The sequence below is a fragment of the Delphinus delphis genome, chromosome 5 (genome assembly GCF_949987515.2).
Source record: "Delphinus delphis chromosome 5, mDelDel1.2, whole genome shotgun sequence".
NCBI classification, from domain to species: Eukaryota; Metazoa; Chordata; class Mammalia; order Artiodactyla; family Delphinidae; genus Delphinus; species Delphinus delphis.
In genome coordinates, this window is record NC_082687.1 from 106,190,914 (window position 1) to 106,218,536 (window position 27,623).

At 35.0% G+C, this 27,623-nt stretch overlaps 1 protein-coding gene across 4 annotated transcripts in view; it reads right to left on the bottom strand.

The window, feature by feature from the left end:
* Positions 1 to 27,623, bottom strand: part of TBCK (TBC1 domain containing kinase) — a 232,024-nt gene that overhangs the window by 177,790 nt on the left and 26,611 nt on the right. For all 4 annotated transcript variants that reach the window (XM_060012853.1, XM_060012854.1, XM_060012856.1 and 1 more), the window contains 3 exons: positions 8,779 to 8,893; positions 7,225 to 7,298; positions 2,502 to 2,643 (listed from right to left, as the gene is read on the bottom strand). In XM_060012853.1, coding sequence (XP_059868836.1) covers positions 2,502 to 2,643; positions 7,225 to 7,298; positions 8,779 to 8,893 — 331 coding nt within the window. The remainder of the gene's footprint in view (positions 1 to 2,501; positions 2,644 to 7,224; positions 7,299 to 8,778; positions 8,894 to 27,623) is intronic.

Here is a 27,623-nt window from a genome sequence, read left to right on the forward strand (position 1 = left end):
AGAACACTCTATGACATAAATCACAGCAAGATCCTTTTTGACCCACTTCCTAGAGAAATGGAAATAAAAACAAAAATAAACAAACGGGACCGAATGAAACTTCAAAGCTTTTGCACAGCAAAGGAAACCATAAACAAGACAAAAGGACAACCCTCAGAATGGGAGAGAATATTTGCAAATGAAGCAACTGACAAAGGATTAATCTCCAAAATTTACAAGCAGCTCATGCAGCTCAATATCAAAAAAACAAACAACCCAATCCAAAAATGGGCAGAAGACCTAAATAGACATTTCTCCAAAGAAGATATACAGATTGCCAAAAAACACATGAAGGAATGCTCAACATCACTAATCATTAGAGAAATGCAAATCAAAACTACAATGAGGTAACACCTCACACTGTTCAGAATGGCCATCATCAAAAAATGTACAAACAATAAATCCTGGAGAGGGTGTGGAGAAAAGGGAACAAAGGGAACCCTCTTGCACTGTTGGTGGGAATGTAAATTGATACAGCCACTATGGAGAACAGTATGGAGGTTCCTTAAAAAACTAAAAATAGAACTACCGTATGACCCAGCAAGTGCACTACTGGGCATATACCCTGAGAAAACCATAATTCTAAAAGAGTCATGTACCACAATGTTCATTGCAGCTTTATTTACAGTAAACAGGACATGGTAACAACCTAAGTGTCCATCAACAGATGAATGGATAAAGAAGACGTGGCACATATATACAATGGCATATTACTCAGCCATAAAACGAAATGAAATTGAGTTATTTGTAGTGAGGTGGATGGACCTAGATTCTGACATACAGAGTGAAGTAAGTCAGAAAGAGAAAAAGAAATACTGTATGCTAACACATACATATGGATTCTAAAAAGAAAAAAAATGGTTATGAAGAACCTAGGGGCAGGACAGGAACAAAGACATAGAGAATGGACTTGAGGACATGGGGAGGGGGAAGGGTAAGCTGGGACGAAGTAAGAGAGTGGACTTATATATACTATCAAATGTAAAACAGATAGCTAGTGGGAAGCAGCTGCACAGCACAGAGAGATCAGCTTGGTGCTTTGTGACCACCTAGAGGGGTGGGATTGGGAGGGTGGGAGGGAGATGCAAGAGGGAACAGATATGGGAACATATGTATACGTATAGCTGATTCACTTTGTTATAAAGCGGAAACTAACACACCATTGTAAAGCAATTATACTCCAATAAAGATGTTAAAAAAAACATCTCTTGGAAGACAGAACAACAGATGAATAATAAAAATGTGTGCCTTTAAAGACCTTATTGTCCATGTAGACAAACATGACAAATGCTAAAATAGAAAAGGAGAGAAAAGAAGACAGGAACTAACCCTGGCAGGTATTTGGAGGGAGGATTGACAAAATATTAGTTGTCTCTCCAAATCCATCCTGATCTTCTTTCTGAATATTTAGGGATTTGTATTCTGTTGAACCTACATGTGGCCACATGAATAAAGTGCCACTAGTGAAAAGAACAGAGTTGATATCTGCAACTTTTATATCATCTTTTTAAAGACAGTTACCATGAATTCACTCCTCTTCTTTCCTTATAGCTAAAAAAGAGGATAAAGAGAGCATCTTTGGAAATCAGGTGGTGAGAATGGTGGAGCCATTCCTGAGAGCCTAAGTTTTTTCATGATGCTGTGGAACAGAGCCCACCCTAACTTTCTGTGGACTGTTACATGAGGGAGAAAAACATCTGTGTTTTTTAAGCTACTGCAGTTTTAATTCATTTGTTTTTAATAGCTGTATAGTCTTTATTACCCTAATAAATATAGAGGATATTTCAGGAAGGCCTCATAAAAAGCCAACTCAGTTACAAAGTCAGTCTTACAGGAGACAGAATAACAGAGGAGAAGGGATTTAAGGAAGAAAGAATACCACAGAAGGGAGAGAGAGAATGAACATACCAAAGCATGTAAGCAGTTTTAGTGTAAATGTTTCTAAATATGCTTAATTTTTTACACTTAGTACAGTGTGTGTATATATATATATATATATATATATATCTTTTTTTTTTTTTTTTTTGGCGGTACGCGGGCTTCTCACTGTTGTGGCCTCTCCTGTTGTGGAGCACAGGCTCCGGACGTGCAGGCTCAGCGGCCATGGCTCACGGGCCCAGCCACTCCGCGGCATGTGGGATCCTCCCGGACTGGGGCACGAACCCGTGTCCCCTGCATCGGCAGGCGGACTCTCAACCACTGTGCCGCCAGGGAAGCCCAGTACAGTGTATATTTTTAATACTTAATAAAAGCGTCAATATTTCTAGATATACTAAAATAATATACAAATAGTCAAACAGGATTTTTTACGAAGTCAAATTGAGATTTTTTTCTCTGTTATCTAGTCAATTTGCAAAGCAAAAACATGCTATTGATATTACTAAATAGCCTTCGTATCCAAAAATACTTTCCTAAGAAACACACAATTTATTTTTATGAGTTTACTATTTCTTTATACATACCACACAAAGCTCAAATAAAATGATTCCAAGAGACCAGACATCTGATTTGGGGCCAGAAGGCAACGGTTTCTCACTTGGCACATGATCATTGGTTTTGAAAATTCCTTGTGCAATTACCTCAGGTGCCAAGTATGATGGATACCTAAAATGGTATATTTTAGAAATGAATAATTACTATGAGCTAGAAAGGGGGAAAGAAGTATGTAGTGGTACATTTTTACTATCAGTACAGTACGACCTATGTAAAAGCTCAATGCAATTAGACAACTCTTTCTAGGAAGAATTCTAAACTAACCATAATACAGGCTTCTATGTCTAGGAATCAAGAGCAAATACATGAGTCTCAAATAATTTAAAACCTATCGTGTGTCTGCAATATTAGTTCCTTTCTTTGCTTTCCTCTGTGTTAACATATTGCCTTCTTGCAGCTTTCCAGGTTTCCAGGCGTTTTTCCTTCTTCCTTACTATCTTCTTTTTATCTTCTCTTCTCTTTATACTTAACTCTTCTCTTTATACTTAACTATCTTCTCTTTATACTTAACTCTTATTTAAAGCATATATTATCTTTGAAAATAGTATTTATTCTTTTGAATAGTAGCAATGTCAAAATCTGTAAAAATATATAAATTGAAAGGTAAGACTTTCTCCCATCTCTGTACTCCAGTCACCCACACATATGTATGTATAAATAAACTTTATCACCCATCATCATTGCCCCATAGGGAAGCACACTATATGCACTATTCTGTACCCTTTCTCACTCAAAATATATTTTAGAGATCATTCTAAAAACATAAGTATAGATTTGCCTCATTCTTTTTGAAAACTGCCAATAATTTCATTGTATTGATGCATTTAATTTACTTAAAGCAACTCTGAAGAAGGATATGTTGGAAGTTCCACTCTTTTGCTATTACAAACAATGCTGACGTGGATATATTACAAATATTCCCTTTCCCATGAATATGTATGTGTAGACGAAAGACAAATTCCTAGACATGGCACTACAAAGTCATAAGGTAGATGCATTTTAAATTTTGATTCATGTTGCCAAGTTGCCCTTTCAGGTTATGGCAATTTATATTCTCATAAGCAATATGAGTGCCTATTTCCCCTTACCTTCACCAACACAAGTTTTTTGAAAATTGCTTTAGTAAATACAAAAGACAGATTAAATGAATAAGGTATAAAGAATAAAGTTTAAAAGAACACCCATGTACCTATCAAGAAGTTTAAGTAAAGAATATGAAATTATCACTAAAGGTCCCTCTCTGCTTCTCCCTAATTATACCTCCCTGGTATCCCCCAAAAGGAACAGACAACTGGAATTTTTGTGTTTATAATTCTCTTCCATTTCTTTATAGCTTTACCATATGTTTGTAACCCTAAAAAGTATATTGTTTAGTCAAGCACATTTCTGAACTTTATAGTATTGGAATTATGCTGATGGTATTCCTTTGTGATTTGCTTTTTTAACCAACGTTATTTAAAAGAGCCATCCATATAGTTGCATGTAGATTTAAGTCATTAATTTTACTTCTATTTTATGAATATATCATAATTTATTCACTCTAATGTCAATAGGCATTTAAGTTATTTCCTGTCTTTTTCTATTATAAACAATGTTCCTAGAAATACTATGTGTACATCTGCAAAAGTTTCCCCAAGGGTATAAACCTAGGATTGAATTTCTAGGCCATAAGACATGTGCACTTTCAACTTTATAATATCATGCCAAATGTTTTTTGAAAGGGATTGTATCAATTTATACTCCCACGAGCAGTGTACAACAGATCCTATTGCTTACTTCTCCAACACTTGTTAGACAGCAGTGACAGACTTTCTAATGTTTGGCCACCTGGTGGGTGGGACCTACACACCGTTGTAGTTTTAATTTGTATTTCCTTGATAACTAAAGAGGCTGAGGCACATTTTCATACACATAAATTTGTACTATGATATCATTTTACCCTAAGGTGATCATATTGATCTTCTAAATGAATGTGTGAAACTTCTGGAGACAAGTGAAGTCTAGTAGAAAAGCAATGAACTTAATATTATAATACCTGTATTCTAACTTCAGTCCTATCACATATTCTATATATGATTTGGGTTTCTTAATCTATAAAATAGGAATAATAATGCCTACCTCACAAAACTGTTATAAATATTAGTGAATACATAAAGAAGTTTTCTAAAAATGAAAAATATGACACATATGCAATGTTTTAGCTTTGTCATCATTAGCATGATACATCCAGAAGGTAAACTGTTCATTTTTAATCCTGATTTCCAGCACATCTAACCCCAAAATAACAGAATGGGTAGTGAAAAGTCAAGCAATACTATGGGTAAATTGTTATATCTAAAACTTCTGACTGGTGATCTCTGGAAGTACAGAGGCGACTTTTGCTCCCAAAATTCTAATTTCCTTTCTATCAAGGACTTGTTAATTAATAAAAATAATAAAACTTAGGATTTTTAAATGTAAATTATCTCCTTTCAACAAGTGTCTCTTCTTTAGCATAGCATTTTAACACTCTTACCGGAACTCTGCCGTGAGTATGACTGGTGAGATAAATGTAAGTGGCTTTCACCATCTGTCTGATGCTTTAACAAGGTATTAAGCTACTGGCCAAATAAAATGAATGTCCAATTTCTAACTCTTTACAATATTTTGAAACAGATGTTAACATTTTACTTTGTTGTTCTTTAATATTTGTCTTTTGAATCAACTGCAAGCTTCTTCTGGTGTAAATATTTTCTTTCATGACTTAGCTGTTTGATCACTTTATTTTTCCTGGCTAATGTTTCACATTTTGCTCTTTGATACTTTCTGGTCAGACCTTTTGGGTCAAAGACTTCAAAGTAAGCCAAACCAAATGGCACATGAGACCAATTCTATCCAAGCATTTTAAATTCAAACACAACTCTTCAAAATCCTTGATGTGCTTTAAGAAAAATCACTTCCTTTCTTCTATTCATCACTATAACCTAAAGAACGTTTAAGTAAAAGGCAAAAAATTAATTTTTGTTTGTATGGTTTTTGGAGTTCTCTCTCATACAAATTTAGACAAAATGAAGAAGCACATTAACTACAGCTGCCTAAAAGCTATTTTAAAAGGCAATTATTACATATGATGAAGATACCAGAGCTTTATTATGAACTGAATTTTATTATTTCAAAAGGTTTTTTTTAAAACAAATAGAGCGTAGGCTATTTTTATAAAATATTGTTTTTGTGCTTGTGAAAACAATTGTTTGTTGCCTACAACCACAAGTTTTGGTATGTAAAACTATAAGACTATGAATTTATGCACATTAATAAGTAGGCCATCAAAACAGAAAATTTCCCAGTAAATAATGAGCTTCTTGAAGAATGGGAACCTATCTTATCCATGTTTGTATATCCAGCAGCCATAAGAAAATGTATTTGATAAATATTTTCTTAATAAATAAAGGAAGGAATGACTAAACAATTTATTTTAAGATTATAGCTATGGCCAAGCTAATGAAAATTTTAAGTGACAAAACTATAAGCTAACTTACAAAGATGAAAGGTAATTTATAAATGAGATCTTTTTTTAAAAACATCTAGTTAAGTTTTTAGGCAATGTTTTCCTGCAGAAACATACTCCATGACTCCAAACCATAATTCCCAATAATGGAGTGACAGAACTGACTTTAGGGAGCCCAAAGAGCAAAACACAAATCGATACTATTAAACAGAATCTCACAGCAATTAAGAAATATGCTTAAGGTCTCTAGAAAATTGTATTATATCATTTTAATTTGCTGATTTTGATAATTGTTTTGTGGTTATGTAAGAAAATTCCTTACTTTAGGAAATACAAACTGAAGTATTGAGGGGTAAATGGCCATTATATACACTAATAATTCTTAAATAATTCAGAAAAAATATATTATACACAAATACATATATATGTGTAAGACAAAAGAAAGAGAAAAAAATGTAGTGAAATGTTAACATTTGGGGAGTCTGAGTTAAGGCTATACAGGAAATTTTTGTACTATTTTGTAACTTCTATGTATCTAAAATTAAACACTTATAAAAGAATTATATTATTAACATGTTTAAAAAGCAACCAAACAATAAATATAATACAGACATCTATATCAAAGCATTCAATTGAGTCCAGGATGAAATAAACTTTCATTCCTTTTTTGGAGGCTAACATAAATCTGGAATTCCATATCAGAACCTCTCCAAACTTATACACAGACTTTCAGTTAGAGAATCCACCCCATTACCTCTGACAGCTACAGTGACTCGACTTGAAGCTTAATGTACAACTACATCTTAAAGAACAGGGAATTAAACTTAGAAATATTAGAAGATAATATGAGAGTGATTTTTCTGTCTTTTGAGGAACATACATTATCATTAAGTGAGAATCTTGTCAGCCATCTTGCCTTAAATTTACCTAATTCTGAATGAAATAAAATTAATTTTAGTAAGCATTATAAGGTGAAGAAAGTCAATAATCTGCTAGCCTCACTACCAATTCAATGAAAGATCAACATCAGGGACCTTTTGTATGCTGGGAAAAACTCATTGTCTACTCTTAGAAGTATTTGGAAAATTAAGATATTTTTAATTTTAAAAAGGTAGTTTTATGTCAAAAATAATAAATTAACAAAATACACACTTCATTAAAGATTAGAAAGTTTAAGCCGGAACTCAGAAAAAAAAAATTCTTACCCAATTGGGAAATCAACATCATCACCATATGCTGTCATGTGATAAAGTCCAAATTTAGCCAATTTAACATGTCCCTATAATAATAAAGGAAGAAAAAAAATCATTATAAAATATTTTAATATCACTGACGGAAAATTATGATTATACATTTTATAAGTAAGGACACTATCATATAGTCAGATACATTAAGAAAATATTATATTTTAATTTGCCATAATTTTATTAAAAACTATTTGTCAGTGTTTGAAGTCTGCTTTATATTCATTACAAACATATATATACACACATACATATTTTATATATCAAAATGACAACATTTAAAAATTTTTGCTGCTTATTATTTTCTGGGCTTCTCTAAATAGCAAAAATGTTCTTAGTTGTCTTGAATCCTCAATTAGAATATATTGTGGTAATTTTCACAAAAGAAAATTTTTTCAGGGAGTTGCAAGTCCACTCACAATGTTATAATTTAAACTTGACATGGACATTTTTAACTTGGAAAGGTCAGTTCACAAATCAAGATATTAGTGAATCTGCTTGATTCCCAACAATTTTTTATACTGTTTGAGAATAAGCATAATGATCACAAAAGCAAGATTCTTAAAAGGCAAAACAAATTTAGAAGTCCCTTAAGGTTTTCCCCCTTTAGATGTTTAAGACTTTATAAAACCATAGTCAATTTAAAAGTTGTTTTCTTTTTCTCAAGAACTCTATTTCCCAGAATTACAAAACATTTATATTTTAAAACAATTCAGACAGTTAGATACTCTACTACCATAAGTATGAAATTAATGAGCACCATTTATCTTTATTTTTAATATCATAGGGTATATATACTGAAAGTCTGGAAGAAAGTCAGAGAAAAAGAATAATCCTACTAATACAAAAGATAATTCCCCAGAAAATGTTTCCTCAAAACTATTTTATATGCTTATGAAAAAGAATGAAATTATGATTATTCCTGAAAAAATACCACCTTGCTACCCATAATTCTCTTAGAGGTTGACTAGCTTCTTAGAAATCCCCCATAAGATTTCCAAGTAGAGAATCAGTACTCCAATTAAAAAAAGAAGCTAGGTATGAACAGCTGGTAAACAAAGAAAATAAATGAGGAATAAAGTGAAAAGAGGAAGTAGGAAAGAAGAATAAAGTGGAGAAAACACAATTCAGTTGTGCTATGAGAAAAATATTCTATGTAAATAGTCAGAGAATCTTTCTTAAGATGAAAGCAAATTCAGAGAAGGAGTGGATTGGGAAGACACAATGTGTATGTATCTTTTAGAAAATGAATGGAAGGAAAAACAAAACAAGTTAGAAAATGGGTCTGGGGAAAAAAGAATAATGAATGTGAAAGACACACGGATTCATATAATTTAGAGATACTTTATTTTTAAACAACCACAAATATATTACATTCATATAATCTTTTCATTATGAATACGCTTAAGACATATTCTAATTCTACAGTCCCTCTGATTCACTAAGTGGGCCTGATTTCAGTAGCTTCCAATGTGAAATAAAAAGCAAATATTTAATATACTATTTGATGATTACCTTTCGATCCAAAAGGATATTATGAGGAGACAGTGCCCGGTGTACTATACCATGTTTGTTCATATACTGCAAGCCCTGAAGTATCTCAAATGCTATGCACAAAACCTTTGAATATCTACAAAGAAAACAAAAGAGTCACAGATCAGTAGGTCAATTACAAAGCAGATACAGAACCTGTTTTAAGAAATAAAATGAGGTTCACTGATAAAATTCAAAGATATATATATATATGTGTGTGTATATATATGTGTGTGTGTGTATATATATATATATATATATATATATATTTTTTTTTTTTTTGGCCATGTGCCTTGTGAGATTTTAGTTCCCTGACCAGGGATTGAACCCAGACTTTCAGCAGTGAAAGTGCAGAGTCCTAACCACTGGAACCACCAGGGGATTCCCCAAAGAGCTATATTTTTATTGTACCTCCTCTATTCAGAGAAAATAGACTCTACACATTTTCTAAACTATTTACTTCGACATATTTTTGATTTTCCACTTACAACAGAATTGATCTGACAAAGAACGTAGTTTTCTAAAGGCTACTCTAATTGAAGTATAATTCTTCCATGAAGGTAGTTTAATATTGGTGGTATACAAATGACCTTGACCTTCAGCAGGTTGGACTTTGCCAAATTATCAGGACACTTGCAGATATATGGCAGAACTAAGTCAATGAAAACCACCTATCTTGCTCAAGACAAAACACCTATGTCCCTGAAAAATAGCTATAATATATTTTATAGCAGATAGACCTGAGCTTACTTTCCAGATCAATCCACAAAGCAACCTCCAGTAATTTCTCAAACATTTCTTTCTTATCCTATTCTCTCTTAAGCCAACTTCCACAGGGATGCCCAGTTTCTTTGTCTTGCTCTCTCTCTTCCTCTCCCTCTCTCTCTCTCCCTTTTTTTTTTTTTAAATAAAACATCATTCATATAGGAAGTTAGGAAGAATATACAGAAAAGTAGGGGAGAATAATTCAAACCCAATCCTCAAACCACTAATATTAACATTTGGGTACAGATCTCTTTTCTTCCCCCCTTTTTTTTTTTACACTTTAAATCAGACTTTAAAAAACTAAATAAATATGAGGGTAACAACTAAATTAATTTTTTAAAAGGTATAAACAACAAGCTAATAATAGAGATACAATGAAATTATATATAAAAAAAGTCAACCTAAAAGCAGGGCAAATAAAAGGAAAAAAGAACAAAGAACAAATGGAACAATTAGAAAACAATTAACAGATTTTTTTTTTCTTTTTTTTTTTTTGCGGTACGCGGGCCTCTCACTGTTGTGACCTCTCCCACTGCGGAGCACAGGCTCCGGACGTGCAGGCTCAGCAGCCATGGCTCACGGGCCCAGCCACTCCGCGCCATGTGGGATCCTCCCGGACCAGGGCATGAACCCGCATCCCCTGCATCGGCAGGCGGACTCTCAACCACTGCGCCACCAGGGAAGCCCAATTAACAGATTTTAATTCAGATATATCAACCATTACATTATATGTAACTGCTCCAAAGTCACCAATTCAGACTTGATTATATTCAGGTTACAAGGAACCCACATTAAATAAAAAATGTTAAGTTAAAAGATCACTGATTGTCATGGGCTTGGGTGGAGGGAATGGGTTGATACAAAGGAGTATGAGAAAATTTTACATGATGGAATTGTTCTATTTCTAATTTTGATGATGGTTATAGGACTGAGTTGGCCAAACTGATTTAACTGCACGCTAAAAAGGGTAAATTGTAAGGTATGTAAATTAATCGCAATAAACTTGACATAAAAAGAAGGCCAAATACAATTTAAAAAAAGAATAATTTCACTATGACTCCCTCCTCTAAATTAAAACCATAAGAAAGAACAAGAGATGAAAAGTTAAAATCTCTCTCTCTTCTCATCCTTGTCTGACTTTCCAGAAGTAACCATCTCTAGCAGTTTGTGTTTTCAACTCTTCTGGTGGTTAGACTTTTACGTAATTATAATTAACTCTTCACTATGCAAGACGATATAATTAACATACTTCTCCATTTTCCTTTTCTAACTCCTGATTTTTTAAATTAATTAGTTTATTTACTTATTTTTGGCTGTGTTGGGTCTTCGTTGCTGTGCGCGGGCTTTCTCTAGTTGTGGTGAGTGGGGGCTACTCTTCGTTGCAGTGTGCAGGCTTCTCATTGCAGTGGCTTCTCTTGTTGCAGAGCACAGGCTCTAGGCGCACGGGCTTCAGTAGTTATGGCATGCAGGCTCAGTAGTTGTGGCTCATGGGCTCTAGAGCGCAGGCTCAGTAGTTGTGGTGCATGGGCTTAGTTGCTCCGCGGCATGTGGCATCTTCCTGGACCAGGGCTGGAACCTGTGTCCCCTGCATTGGCAGGTGGATTCTTAACTACTGTGCCACCAAGGAAGTCTCTTTTTTTTTTATTGTTTATATTATTTTACATTATCAAATTTTATAAGACAGATGAAAGATGCCTTTGCTCCTTTCTTGAAGACTAAACAGATAAACAAGTAAATATATAACATGATATATAGCGATTAAGTGCTAAGGAGAAAAAGTAGAGAAGAGAAGACAGAATGTGGGTTGCTATTTTATATATACAGTGTGGTCAAGGAAGGCTTCACTGAGGTGACATTTGTGCCGAAATCTAAAGGAAATGAAAAAGACATGCAGCTCCCTGGGAAATGTGTAATTCAGGCAGAGGGCACAGTAAGCAAGTCTTAACTGGAAGAATACACAGCAGTTCAAAAAAGAAAAACAAATTTTAAAAAAACCACCAAAAAACACAATGAAGCTACTGTGTATGCAGTAGAATGAGCAAAAGGTGAAACTGGGAGGAGATGAGGGCAGAGAGGTAGCAAGTCAGAGGGCTAGATCATGTGAGGCCATTTAGGCCTTGGCTTTTACTCTGAGACAGATGGGAAGTGTTTTGGTACACTGCTGCACTATGTATAGTAAAAATTTACCATGGAACTAAGCAGAGAAAGAAATAAAAACCTAAGCCACTTAACCCCTAGCTCTCCAGAGAAAATATCTCAGTCATCAGGATTTAATGGATACTATAATTTTATAATTATAACTGTATTCATGAATTTTATCATCAGCTACTATCATTTTTTATACCTCATATGATTCTTTTTGTGTTTCCTTTTTATTTAGCTAGAATATAGTCATGAGAAAATTTTTCATAGCATGTAGATACCATGCTATTCCTCTGTGGAAGCTTTCAGGATTCTTTTATACTTTATTCTTAGACTTATACTCCTATGAGCATGGCCTATTATTTAATTTCCAAGATCTCTCTTCTGGTCTCCAGTTGTTCCGTTTCAATACATCCTGTTCTTTGGCTATGGATACATTATTCTTTTGAGTCTCTCTGAGGATAGTTATTAGAATTCTTTTAATTTGGGGGGGAAAAAAGTATGTTATCTTCATTTCCTCTGGGGTAAGTTTTTTAAATTTTTTTTTCCTCCCTTGACTCTCTCAAACTATTTCTTCCCTCATATATCTGGTACTTCCTGATTGTCAGCCATATTTTAAAATAAAGCAATAAGTTGATATTCCCCATGAAGTATATATAAAAAACAAAACAAAACAAAAGTTACTATTTATAAAGAATTCTTATTAAACTGATCTATAAACTATTCTACTTTATCAAATAGTTTCTCCCATATTAAAGTGTCACAACAGCCAGTATTAAGCAAATGAGATGAGAACAATTAAGAATTAATAGTTTTCATTAACATCTGCAAAAAAAATAAACCAACTATGTAAAGGAAAAGATTCCAAACTTTAAAACAACTACAATTACATTGAAAACTATGTGCACATGAAAGAATGCAAACCCCTCCCCTCTTAAAAACAAAGAAAACCTTTCATTAAGATTGATTAACAAATAAAACATAAGAACCTAGTTTTCTGAGGTCATTTGCTGAGTCAACTTTAAGGTAGTAATCTCTCTTGTCCTTGTTCTTCTCTCTGTATCTCTGTTTCTGTTTCTGTCTCTGTCTCTCTCACTCTTTCTCTCTCTCTTCTCTCTCTCTCTCTCTCTCTCTCTCTCTCTCTCTCTCTCTCTCACACACACACACACACACACACACACACACACACACACACACTTCACAAAATCTTAAAAGTTGATGCCATATTCAACTGCGACACTAGAGGACCTCAGCTGCACACTATTTCAATACAGATGTCTTTCTCGTGAAATTAAAACCAAATCTTTAAAGTGACTTTTTCATTAAACCAGTTCTGAAACAGCTGAAAACAGAAGACTGCATCTTCTACTTTCTCGACCTGCTTCTGTTAGCTGATTTTAAGATATAATTGGAAAACACTTGCATGTCAAAAAGTACATTCATGCTATTATTGAGCTGATGAGAATTTACATTGAAAAAATTTTTAAAAATATGAACGTATAAAGCTGAGCTCATGACACATCTTTTCTTAGCTATTACTTGAGATTATATATGAATTACAGTTAATGAACTCAGTATTCTTCAGTTTAAATCAGACAGGAAATCAGATTTGCTTTTCTGCCCATTTGTGCTCTTGGGATTTAATTTTTAAATTTATTTTAAAATATAGGTATAGGAGAGGGGGAAGATGGCGGAAGAGTAAGACGCAGAGATCACCTTCCTCCACACAGATAAATCAGAAATACATCTACACGTGGAACAACTCCTACAGAACACCTACTGAACTCTGGCAGAAGATCTCAGACTTCCCAAAAGGTAAAATATAGGTGTAAAGGAGAAGAAAAAGCTAATGCTATTTTCTATAACGGGAAAAAGAAATCAGTATTTGTGGAATTTTGTATACTTTTTTGTTTTTAACTGCTTGGTACTATGTTTTAGGCCTCTGCATTTTTAGGTTCCATGGAAGAAAAATTGATTTCCACAATTAAAAAGCCTACAGCATAGTTGTAGAGGGAAGAGATATGGGAATATATGTATATATATAACTGATTCATTTTGTTGTAAAGCAGAAACTAACAAACCATTGTAAAGCAATTATACTCCAATAAAGATGTTAAAAATATATATACCCATTTGCAACAACTTGTAGCATTTAATTCATTTGGGTAACTGCATTTGACACTTTTTTTTGGTATAAAACACTGTGATTATCTGGTATTAATAGTCACTTTGGATTCCGTAATTTATCCATTCCTGAGTTCATATTTGTGTTTCTTCTCTAGTGAGTTAACATATATTTTATTTTTGAGAAAAGCATTTGGGTTATTAAAAAATTCTTGAATTTTGAAAAAAAAAAGAAAACACAGATTTATAAACTGACAATTTTAATACAGATGAATTCAATAGAATTTTGATACAATTATAATTCAATAATTAAGTTAGGAGATGATAATCATCTTTTTTCTCTGTCTTGAGAGTAAAAGAAAACATGAAAATTTATTTATTACATTGGTGAGAACAAAGCAGACCTACAAAAATCATAAATCTTGGAAAGTAATAAGATTAATAACTAAAAGAGAAAAAAACATGACTACCATCACCACCACCAAGAACAAATGTCGATAATTTCTAGGCATGACTCAACTTGGCTGTATTTGGATATTAAATATGGCTTAATGAATTTCAAATCTATTAATTTAGTACAATACCAAGTATGTTTTGTTTAGCCCTTTCCAGATGTATTTCAAAGGAAATTTACACTGTGTGCTTCTGATTCAATCATCTGTAAATTATCTGCAGCTGTTTAGCTTAGTTGGTTAAAACATACTGAGGCCAAGATCATGCGTTTAATATCTATAAGGATTAGTTAGCTTCCCAGGTTCATAGCCACAGATTTTCATCAAACTCCAGCCAATATCCTGAAATACAGACAGTTTGTCATGAGACATTGCTCAACTGCTACTTACTCAAAACATCTTGATTTTCAACTACAATCTCCTATACTTCTCTGTTCCCTATTTCTGAGGACCTGCTCTCTAAACTCATTAAAGACCTTGAGACCCCTGTTATCTCAACCAGTCCTTTTTTTTTTGACATCCTTCTTTATTCTAGATCTATTCTGTCATTTATATATATATATATATATATATATATATATATATATATATATATATATATATACACACATATACATATATATTTTTTTTTTGGCCAGGATCCTTAATGGCTTCTCATCAAATGGCTCTACCCCTGATAGAATTGTACGTCTCTATTTTCTGACAGTACATAGTTACAAGGTTTATTAATTCTATGGTAATAATTTCTGTATAGGTTTGTCTCTCTCACTGTACCTTGAGGCAGTGGTAGCTTGAATACCTTGAAGCTTATTCAACTTGGAATCCCTATGCCTACCATAGTGCCTATAAGGTAGGTGCTCAATAAATGGGTATCAAATAATAGGTGTTCAATAAATGTATATAACCACACCCATGATGGTGCAAGAGGGTGGAGATAACAAGATTAAGTTCATCACCGCTAAGGAAATAACAGCTCAAAAAAAGTGTATTAGACTAGACTATATTAGACTAGATCAATGGTGTTAACTTCATTTATAAGAGAGTGTATAATTCTTCAGTAAGTCAAGAAAACATAAATTGCTTAAGTTCACACAATGGCTATCCAAAAAAGAAAGTACTAGTTTGCTGAAAATACACCTCTCCTTCTAGTCTTTTATTTACTGAAAGAATAATGAGCCACTGTATGGTGGGTAATATGATAATCTTGTTAATATCTGGCTAAAACTGCGAATTAGACTAAGTTGTTAAGATAGATTCCTACAATTTTTCTAGCTCAGAAAAAAAATACTTGTTAGTATTTCGTATTTGAGTTGAGTTCACATTAAATCTGCATATATTAGGGGAGGCTTAACATCTTTACGAATTTGAGTTATTCTATCCAAAAAAAAGGATGTGTTTCTATTTGTTCAAGTCTACTTTTATGTATTTCAGAGATTTTATTATTTTTTAAAAACAGGTTTATTGAAGTATAATTGATATACAAAAAACTGCACATATTTAACATATTTGATGGGTTTGGACATATGCATACGCTCATGAAACCATCACCACAATCAAGGTAACAGACATATCCATCACCTTCAAAAGTTTCCTTGTGCCCCTTTTTGTGCGTGTATGGTAAGAATAAATATACAAAAATATACAAGAAAACACTGGGGAAAAAAATCAATGAGGGGGACTAATTCTGTCAGATTCAAAACATACCATAGAGATTCTCTCATACAACCCAAATGTCCATCAATAGATGGTTAAAGAAAATGTGGTATATACATACAATAGAATATTATTCAGTCTTAAAAAAAGAAAGGGGCTTCCCTGGTGGCGCAGTGGTTGAGAGTCCGCCTGCCGATGCAGGGGACATGGGTTTGTGCCCCAGTCTGGAAAGATTCCACATGCCGTGGAGTGGCTGGGCCCGTGAGCCATGGCCGCTGAGCCTGCGCGTCCGGAGCCTGTGCTCCGCAACGGGAGAGGCCAGAGCAGTGAGAGGCCCACGTACCGCAAAAAAAAAAAAAAAAGAAAGAAAGAAAGAAAGAAAGAAAGAAAGAAAGAAAGAAAGAAGGAAAGAAAATCCTGCCATTTGTGACAACAATATGGATGAACCTGGAGGACATTATGCTAAGTGAAATAAGCCAGACACAGAAGGACAAGTACTGCATGATTCCACTTATATGAGGTATCTAAAATAGTCAAACTTATGGAAGCAGAGAAGAACAGCAGTTACCAGGAGCTAGGGAGACAAGAAAATGGGAGCTGTTCAATTGGTGTAAAGTTTCAGTTATGCAAGATCATTAAGTTCTAGAGACCTGCTGTACAACATTGTGCCTACAGTTAACAATACTGTATTGAACTCTTAAAAATTTGTTAAGAGGGTAGATCTCACCTTAAGTGAGATCACACACAAATAAATAGGACTCAAGGAAACTTTTGGAGGTGATGGATATGTCTATTATGTACCTTGATTGTGGTGATGGTTTCATGGGTACCCTGCTTATGTCCAAACTCACCAAATGTATATATTAAATACTTGCAGTTTTCTTGTATATTAATTATACCCCAATAAAAATGTTGAAAAATAAATTAAAATGAGGAGAAATTCCTATCAGCCTCAAACCATCAGTTCTTTTCAGTATCTGCAAAGTTTCCAAGAAGAGGTGTTATTCAGATTGCAAGAAATAGAGACCAAGAAAGAGAATGAGAGGTCAGGATTGCGGAGACAGCTTTGGAAGTCATTCATAGATAGGTGGTAACTAAAGCCACACATGCTATTTCCTCATAATCCCATGATATTTAAGGGCCATTCCATAAGCCAAAATACCCATACAGTCAGCAAACCAAAGGAGGAAACACATTTCTGGATTCTATGAGTTCAAGATGTTCTTTCACCTTATAAAACCTGATCATTCCCACAGAAATTTTCCTTTTGGTCTAAAACTTTCTTTACTTGGTATTAGCCTGAGGTAAAATGTTAAGAAACGAGGAAACACAGATGAAATATAGTTAGCTACTGTGTGATTTAAGAAATGGAAAGGAAAAATAAAATACTAGTGATTAATGTTCAGATAATAAAACAACTGTACAACCCTGTGTTATCTTTAACCTAAACTGTCCTATAATTTCAAGGCAAAAGAAATAAACTAGTGTAGAACTTTTAATGATTCACTGGTTTATACTTTCAGAATTTGGAGAGGGGTATTTTCAGTGATGAGTTAATGTCTTTGATGCTTTTAATTTGCCTCTTATCACTTACTAAATTTTGACACTTTTTAAAAAATATCACAATACTTAACAGAGCAATTTTCTTCTAAAGGAAAAAGAAAACAAGAAAGATTTTGGAATTGCAAAAGGAAATAACTCATTTCGCTACCAGCATACATGTTTGAGCCTAAAAGGATACCCACCCACACTAAATTTAAACATTAATTTGCTTCAGGGACTTCCCTGGTGGCACAGTGGTTAAGAATCCAGCTGCCAATGCAGGGGACACAGGTTTGAGCCCTAGTCCAGGAAGATCCCACATGCCACGGAGCAATTAAGCCCATGTGCCACAACCACTGGGCCTGCGCTCTAGAGCCCGCAAGCCACAACTACTGAGGCCATGTGCCACAACTTATGAAGCCCGCATGCCTAGAGCCCATGCTCCGCAACAAGAGAAGCCACCCCAATGAGAAGCCCAAGCACCGCAGCGAAGAGTAGCCCCTGCTCACCGCGACTAGAGAAAGCCCATGCACAGCAACAAAGACCCAATGCAGCCAAAAATAAATAAATTTATTTTAAAAAATTAATTTGCTTCAGATTCAGATGTTTTGAAAAGGAAGTTGCATTGATTAACTGCTTACCGAAAGATTATTTTGTAATATGTCTAAAAAACACACCAAACAGTCCATCTGTCCATAAGTTGTGAGGCTGGGCATATTTTATAATTCAATTCTCACTCCAAAAAAACCAGTTGAAAGCTCTAAGTCTGGAATGTGACTAATTCTCAATGGGATACAATAAATTGGGAAATTAACTTTCCAACCTGAATACTAGATACCTTTCCTTTCTCAGAAGAAAATTAATTTGATAAGATCAAAATACATATGGAAAGCATAGTCTAGTGGTTTGAGGTTCAGACATAAAGCCAGAAACTCTGTCACTGATTTGCTATGCTTGGAAAGTGTTCCAACTTTATCCTGCCTCAGTTTGCAGTTTTATAAAGTGGGAAATGGAACACCAAACAGGGGCTAAACAGAGATCAATGAGCTATTATTGGCCCTACATAGAACGCTGATCATCTTAAAAGCAAAACGAAACAAAAAGTCCAAGTCCCCCTCAAAAAAAACTAGGGTCTTTATAATAAACAATATAACACCATTTTGTTAAACACATCTGTATATATATTTCCATAAATTAACAAAGATTGTAAACTGGGCTCTGCAATTATTTCCATGACACAACAAAATCTGAAGAATGATTTTCTAATTTCTCTGTGAGAATAAAATCACCACTTGATAAGCAGAATTGGAGGATCCCAGGGTGAGCTGGGTATATTTCTGCCTCATCAATGTTTTTCTTCTCCCAAGCAGCTTTACTATCCTGGCACAGAAAACTCGAAAACCATTTTTTTTTTTTTCCCACCAGAGTTACTGACACTGGCAGTGCAAATGCACTGGGTAATAAGTTCCACTTGCCAAGCCCTGGCAGCATTTGGGATGACATAAAGCTATAACTTTTCTCTAAGACAGAACTATGACGGTTCATATTTGGTTGAATCTGTACCCTAGTTCATTCCTAAGTTTTTTTTTTAATTAAACTTAAATTTATTTACATATTACTGTGTGAACAAAGAATGAACATATTACTATTACTGCTCAGAATTTTTACTTGAGGCCAATTTACATTCTTTAAGTGGAACAGTTCACATTTTTTAGGCAATTCATCATAACAGTGAACACGAGAGGGCCTGAATTTTATGCACTTGCTTAATATAACATCTGCTGCAAACAAAATTTATCAAACTGAAATGTTCAGTTCAATGCTGTGTTAGTCTGTGTCAAGAAAATTATAAGAAATATGACTGATGAAAATTTCCTATTCTATTTATCAGAAGTTGAGGTGATACAGTAATCATATTTTGATCAAAGAATCCAAAACTAAGGTTCCTATGATCCACAGAGAAGGTAGAACAAGTCAAGGTAACAATTTAATAGCCAGGGCTTTGTTCTCAAACCTAATGTAGAACTCTAGGGAGCTTTGTTTACCTACATAGCTCCTTTTTCCTAAGTCAGATCACCTGAATGAATCTGTTTTGTCTATTTTTCCTAACCTTCAACTAGAGTCACAGGTCTTAACACTATGATGCAAGAAAGATCAGACTCATTTCAGCATGCTTTTAGAAGAGAGAGTGAAAAAAGCTTTTACCCACAGAATCCCATAATGACCCCAGAATACTGTTTAAAAATTGGAGGACAGTTACTTTTTACCAAGTCACAGAAAAGTATTATGTTAATGAATAATGTTAGTTGATGTAGCCTAAATGGTGCCCCCTCCCCCAGAATATGTCAACATCCTAATCACTGGAAACTGTGAATGTTACCTTATTTGGGAAAAGGGTCTTTGCATATGAGGAGATCATCATGGACTATCCAGTTGGGAACAAATCCAATGTCAAGTGCCCTTATAAGAGAGAGACATACAGAGGAGAAGGAGATGTAAAGATGGAGGCAGATATTGGAGTGATGCGGCCACAAGCCAAAAGGAAGCAAAGGAATACTGACACCAAAAGCTAGAAGAGTCAAGGAAGGATTCTTCCCAGGAACCTCCAAAGGGAGTAGGCCCTACCAACACCTTGACTTCTGACTTCTGATCTTCAGAGCTGTGAGATAATAAATTTCTGTTGTTTTAAGCTGCTCAATTTGTGGCAATTTGTAGCAGCAGCCATAGAAACAAGTATAGTTGGCTATAAAGATACACATGACATCAAGGTAACTAGTTTATCTTCATAATGACATGATTATAACAGAGTAATTCTTTCTTTAAATGATCCTTATTTAGATACAAATTATGTACAATGAAATATATTTATTTTAAATATACCATCAGAAGAGTTTTGAAAACTGTACTGCCTCAATCAAGAAACAACCTTTCCATCACCTCAAAAAAGTTCTCTTATTCCCTTTCCCAGCCAATCCCATATCCTACCCCTGGCTCCAAGCAAACACTGAACTGCTTTCTATCACTACAGATTAAATATGTCTTTTCAAGAGTTTCAAATAAATGGAATGATACAGCACTATTTTATGTCTAGCTTTTTTTTTCCAGCATGACGTTCTTAAGATTTATCCATGTTGTTGCCTGTATTACCAGTTCATTTCTTTGTATTTCACTGAATGGATATGCCATAATGTTTATCTATTCATATGCTGAAGGACATTTCCTCTTTCAGACTTTTAACAGCTAAACACAGTATAGTATTTTACCAGAAAAGCTGTAGACACATTTAACATAAAATTTCACAAGAAAATAAAGAACGATACGGAGTCCCAGATTTTTGAGGAGTATCACATTCTTAAAACTGTCATTATGGGAGAACAAATAAAAATTTGTGGGGAAAAACTAATAAGGAAGACTAACAAAACATGAAAATTACGATCTGGGGTTAGTCTAATACGTATGTGGTAGAACTGGGGATGTTCCATCATTATCATGATGATTTTGAAGTACTTATCTACCTTTGAAACTGAGGTAAATGGTGTAAAAAACAAATGATGTTTTATGGCCTACCACCAAGACAAACAACACTTGACAGCTGACAAAATGTCTAGCTAGTGAATAAACTAACATATGAACAGAGAAAGTACAATTAGATACTAACAGCATGCACAGGTCAAATGCAATGACCAGACTGCTTGTAGCAGAGAGCTAACACTTTCATTTATTGAGATGACTAGAGCAGAGAAAAATCAGAATCTTTCTTCTAGGTAATGTGGGAAGAGCTCATAAATAGGAAATCTCTCATTCTTCATATGACCACCACTTTTTCATCTTAAGTCACTGTCCAAAATAGCACATATTAAGACTCATCATCTTAAACAAGAGTGCCCTCTCCTACCCTCCAAAACTGTTATAGAAATGAAAATAGGGAGAGCACTTTCACTGCTTTCTGATGGATGTTTTTAGTACTTAGCTCTCCAAGTTCATTTCCTCCACTTCTCTTCCCACAGACCCTCTGCCTCTACTTTAGTCATATGCTTGCATACCAATGTCTTTTTGCACTTGCTATTTTCTCTGCCCTTCTAGTTGGTCCACTTAGATGACACTTATCCATCCTTTAAGATTCAACACAAGCATTATTTTCTTAGAAAAACTTTTCTGGATTCTCCTGGTTGTGAGGTACTCTGTCTACCAAGATAACTTGCATATACTTCTTGTGAGTACATCCCCCCCCCCGAAAAATGCAATTTTATAATTGTTTGTTACAGCTCTGTCTACTCACTAGCTAGCAATTTCTTTAAAGGCTGGGATTTTATATTTTCATCTTCAGACACACTAGCACCTAGCCCAGTATCTGAAACATATATGTACTTGAAGAAGTATGGAATGATGCTTGAGTAGATTAATCATAATTGGTCATCATAGAAAGGCTATAACTGTTGCACAGGCAATGCTTATTGATAATAATATCCAATAATCATTTAGTACACTATAGTAGCTATAATAACACTATTACCACTACTGCTACTAATAGGAAACAGATAACTTGTACTATATCAAGTGCTGTTATAAGTAATTCACATCTATTACTTCATTAATTCTCCCCACTATCCTAGAAGGTAAAAAAATTGAAGCAGAGACACTCATGGAAACGAGTTGATTCAAAGCCAGCAGGTTGGTCTTAGAGTCCATGTCCTTAACCACTACACTACACTGCTTTTCTGTGTTTAACAGCATGGATGGTGAAATCAAAAGAAAGAGTTTAAGCTCCAGGTAGTGATATAGTAACTGAGGCTTAGAGCAGTTACTTATTCTTTAAAATGCAGTAGACATTTGTTGTTTCCCTTCCTGGTATTCATGCCCCTTTCTTCCAATGATAACTTACAATTTTCATTTCAGGTTCCACCTCTCTCCTGTACTCCTCAGCTCACTTGTCCTGCCTTTAGGAGTGGAAACATGACTCGGGACTTTGTCAATTGTTTTCTCCTGGCTATAATAATTGTTCTGATTGAAAATCTTAGGTTTTACACAGCATCCAATAAAAATGGCTTGCTCCTTTCTGGAAGACTGAGAGGATATGAAATTAGAGTTATGATCATTTTGCCATCATTAGGGGAGAACCTGGAACTCTTACAACTCATTAGTTGTATGACCAGGGAAAAATTACTTTACTTCTTGGATCCCTCCTAAGAGCCTAACTTTCCTCACACATCAAATGGAAGTAATATTAGTAAACCACATCATAGAGCTCCTATAAGAAAAAAATAAGATAACCATTGTAGAGTGCTTAGGACAATGTTTAGCACAAAGTATTGCACAAAATTCTGCAATTATGCTGTTGCTATCATCATCATTATTTTTGTCTAGTCCTTCCCTTTTGAGGTTCTGAATAATTTAGGATAAATAAATCATTTCTAATTTAAACTTTGCATTTGCATAAATAATTGAAATAGGTGGCTGAGGAAGCCAAAATAAAATAAGAACTCATGAACCCCATGTATATTGTTTTGCAGTATATATAGTGATCATTTCTCCACCCCAACTATCTTACAACAGAAACCATTTTGCCATGAGTATACCAATAGATTTCTGTCATAAAGAAACAAGTTTTGCTTGCTTCTTTGTGAAGCAAGTGAAAGCACTGGGTTCTCTGGTTTCTAGTTGGATAAAAATGCCAGGAAACAAAGAAATCCCCACAGAGCCATCAAGACAGTCTGATAATTAATGGATAGGACTCATTGAACTTGGAAATTTAAAGCAACTCATTCTCTCAAAAGACTGTGCTGTTTGAACAGGACCTGTCATAAAGGCAGATTCTGGAGTACTGTTGCTCTAAGAAAGGCTACAGTGAGAACAGGCCTTTCAGAGGCATAGTTCACTATTTATGCTACACTGTGACTTTAGTAGATATTTGATATTCTGTAAACCTTAGATCACTCACTAACTAGGAGTAATAACCTTAAAGTTACCTATGAAAAGTATATAGCAAAGTAACTACAATATAGTATGTGCTCAATAAAAATACTGTGTCCCTTCCTTTTCTCTATCTCTCTTGTTTATGAATGATATGATTAAATGTTTTAAATTTAAAAGTGCTCCACTTAAAGAATGTCCCAAAGCTCTTAAAAGTGCTGCTAACATTAACTTATTTAAGACCTCATATATATCATTCCCTCAGTATATACCAAGGGTTAGGGTGTAATGTGTAACACATCCTATTAAAAAGTGTAGAGAAAGCTCATTTAGATAGCTCCTAAAATTTTTTGCCAATTAATTATTGACATAATTTTTCAAGGCTAACATTTAAAAGAGTAAAGGAAAAGTTGTAACTACCTTTCCACTGACCATCACCTTAATTAGCATCTATTAAAGTCAGTCAGTTTCTGTTGGTAAATCTTTTGATTGATTTTTTTGATATGTCATCTGCTTTTTTTTTTTTTTGCGGTACACGGGCCTCTCACTGTTGTGGCCTCTCCTGTTGCAGAGCACAGGCTCTGGACGCGCAGGCTCAGTGGCCACGGCTCATGGGCCTAGCCGCTCCACGGCATGTGGGATCTTCCCGGACCAGGACACGAACCCGTGTCCCCTGCATCGGCAGGCAGCCTCTTAACCACTGTGCCACCAGGGAAGCCCTGTCATCTGCTTTTGACACCACAGACAGTATTTGCTTATGTGCCAAACTATACAACATAAATATTATCTCAAGGCTTTTTAACATTACTCAAAAACCCTATAAGGAAATACTATTTTAAGATTATAATAAGCAAAAATGGCCCACTCTGTCAGGGCAAAAATCAGTTTTGAGAGAAAAATACAAAGAGCCAGCGATAGTCCTCCCCTCCTTAGTTTGAACAGCTTTTAGGTGAACTAGATGTCTGCCTGCTGACATTGTAGAAAGAGGTCCTTTTGCATACTGATGACGTGACCCTCCATCCAGAAATAGCTTCAAGAAATTTTGGCCAATTATTGCTTAAAAGAATTTCTAACCTTTAATTATGTCAAAACTGAAATCGTTTTGGAGAGTATAGTGCCATCCAGATGAATAATTTTAAAGAATGCCTTTGGACAAGTTAACTCTTCTAGGTATCTGGAGGTTAGTTTTGCTATATTTTGACAAGCTTACCCTTGCAGACTTGCTCAAATTTAAAAATTTTATGGGGGCTTATTCTATGATAGAAAAGGACATTTGACAACTTCCACTGTCAATTCTGTTTTCAAACAAAGACAATTTCTCCCATGTTTTATTCTACTGTCCACTGGGGCTAAAATCAAGTATGTGTTCAAGAAATTGATCAGATCCAATCTTGCTCTCTGAGAAAAGTCCTGACCCTGCTAGCAATTATGACTGCAACCCATATCCACACAGAGATAGGATCACAGTCAAAAATATCTTTTATTAAAACATTAAAGAAGTATTTATTATCATCAAAAACAAAGGCTATCTCAGTTTTCCAACTATCTCATCTCAGATGACCAATAGACAGAAATTGTCAAGTCACCTTTGCTGTAGCACAAGCGCCCAGTTTGGTGATTTCTGGCACCCTGTCTACCTAAAATAGTTTCATATCTAAGTTCTAGGGACTATGAGCTAGTGAATTTGCTCTAGGCCTTAATATTATTCAAAGACTACATTAAATGATCGCTTTCTACCTCACTGGATTACTTGATCTTCCAAGAGGAAGATTTAATCTAATACACCTAAGAAAAAATTAGATGCTAAGCAGTTTGGGCGATTTACTGCTAAGTAAGCAACATATTCTAACAACTTATTGCTGATATTTTTATACTGACCTTGTTTCCTGTGACCTTACTATAAACTCACTTATTAATTCAAAGAGTAGTTTTTGTTTTTGTTTTTTTTGTGGTACGCGGCCCTCTCACTGTTGTGGCCTCTCCCGTTGCGGAGCACAGGCTCCGGACGCGCAGGCTCAGTGTCCATGGCTCACGGGCCCAGCCGCTCCGCGGCATGTGGGATCTTCCCGGACCGGGGCACGAACCCGTGTCCCCTGCATCGGCAGGCGGACTCTCAACCGCTGCGCCACCAGGGAAGCCCCTCAAACAGTACTTTTTTAGATTCCTTAGGATTTTCCACATAAACAACCATATCATCATTAAATAGAAATATGTTTCCAACTCTTCCTCCCCTTTGTCTCCTTTCTCCTCTTCCTTCTTCTTACAATCTATAGGTCTTATGTTTATTTTTGTTGACCTAGTTCATGTTTGTATTTTTATATACTGCATGCCTATGCTGCTTGCATTTCTACATACTAGCCGACAAACAATTGGAAAATAAAACAAATTTATCTATAGTCATATCAAAACATAAGATACTTAGGAATGAATTTAACAAAAGAACAAGAACTCTACACTGTAAACTATCAAACATTGCTGAGATAAGGAAGACTTAAAAATCTGGAGAGAGGCCTTCCCTGGTGGCACAGTAATTAAGAATCCCCCTGCCAATGCAGGGGACACAGGTTCAAGCCCTGGTCCAGGAAGATCCCACATGCCATGGAGCAACTAAGCCCATACACCACAACTACTGAGCCTGAGCTCTAGAGCCTGCAAGCCACAACTACTGAGGCTGCGTGCCACAACTACTGAAGCCCGTGCCTAGAGGCTGTGCTCTGCAACAAGAGAAGCCACCGCAGTGAGAAGCCCGCACACTGCAACAAAGAGTAGCCCCCACTTGCCAAAACTAGAGAAAGCCCACGCACAGGAATGAAGACCCAATACAGCCAAAAATAAATTAAATAAATAAATTTAAAAAAAAATTTGGAGAGAAACAACATGTTCATTTATTGGAAGACTCAATATTGTTAAGATGTTAGTTGTTCCCAAATTTGTCCGCAGATGCAATGCAATCCCAATCAGAATACCAACAGACATTTTTAGAAATTGAGAAAGTTATTATAAAATTTATCTGGAAATGCAAAAAACCAAGGATAGTTAAAGCAATCTTGAAACAAAAGAACAAAGTTGGGAACCTTATATTTCCTGACTTCAAGATTTACTATAAAGTTAGAGTAATTAAGACAGGCATAAGGATAGTAAAAGAGATAAATGAAACAAAATAAAGGTCAAACAGACCTACAATTACATGGCCATTTAATTTTCAATAAAAACACTAAAGCAATCCTATGGGAAAAGAAATATCTTTTAAACAAATAGAGCTGGAACAACTGGATATCCATATGGCAAAAACTGAACTTGAACACCATATACAAATATTAAATTGAGAAAGATCAAAGATCCACCATAAAATCTAAAACTATAATGCTTCTAGAAGAAAACATATGAGAATATCTTCATGACTTGGGAGAAGGCAAAGTTTTCTCAAAAAGCAATAACCAAAAAAGGAAAAATTGGTACACTAGACTTCATTCTAAATAATAACTTCTATTCATCAAGGTACACCTTAAGAATAGACAAGCCATACTGGCAGAAAATACTTGCAAAAAATATCTAGCAAAGTCTATATATGGAGAATATAGAGAATGTACAAAGAATGCCTATAAATCAATAATAAAAAGACAAATAACCCACTTAAAATGGGATCCCCCAAATTGAACAGGTATGTATGTCACGATATGAATGTCCAATTAGTACACAGAAAGTGCCCAACATTTTGAGTCATCATGGAAATGGAAATTAAATCTACAGTGAGATACCACTTTATACTCACTATGACTCAAAGAATGAAAACATCAACTGCTGGCAAGGATATGGAGGAACTAGAGCTCTCACACATTGTTGGTAGGAAATGTAAAAGGTACAACATTTTGGAAAAAGGTCTGGTGGTTTCTAATAGTATTAATCATATACTTATATACTTATACATATACATACACAGACACATATGCTTATACATATATAAGCCATCACTTCTACTGCTACATATATATGCAGAGATATGAAAACATTTGCCCACAGAAAGACTTACGAGGGACTTCCCTGGTGGCACAGTGGTTAAGAACCCGCCTGCCAATGCAGGGGACATGGGTTCAATCCCTGGTCCAGGAAGATCCCACATGCTGCGGAGCAACTAAGCCTGTGCACCACAACTACTGAGCCTGTGCTCTGGAGCATGCGAGCCACAACTACTGAGCCTGCGTACCATAACTACTGAAGCCCGTGTGCCTAGAGCCTGTG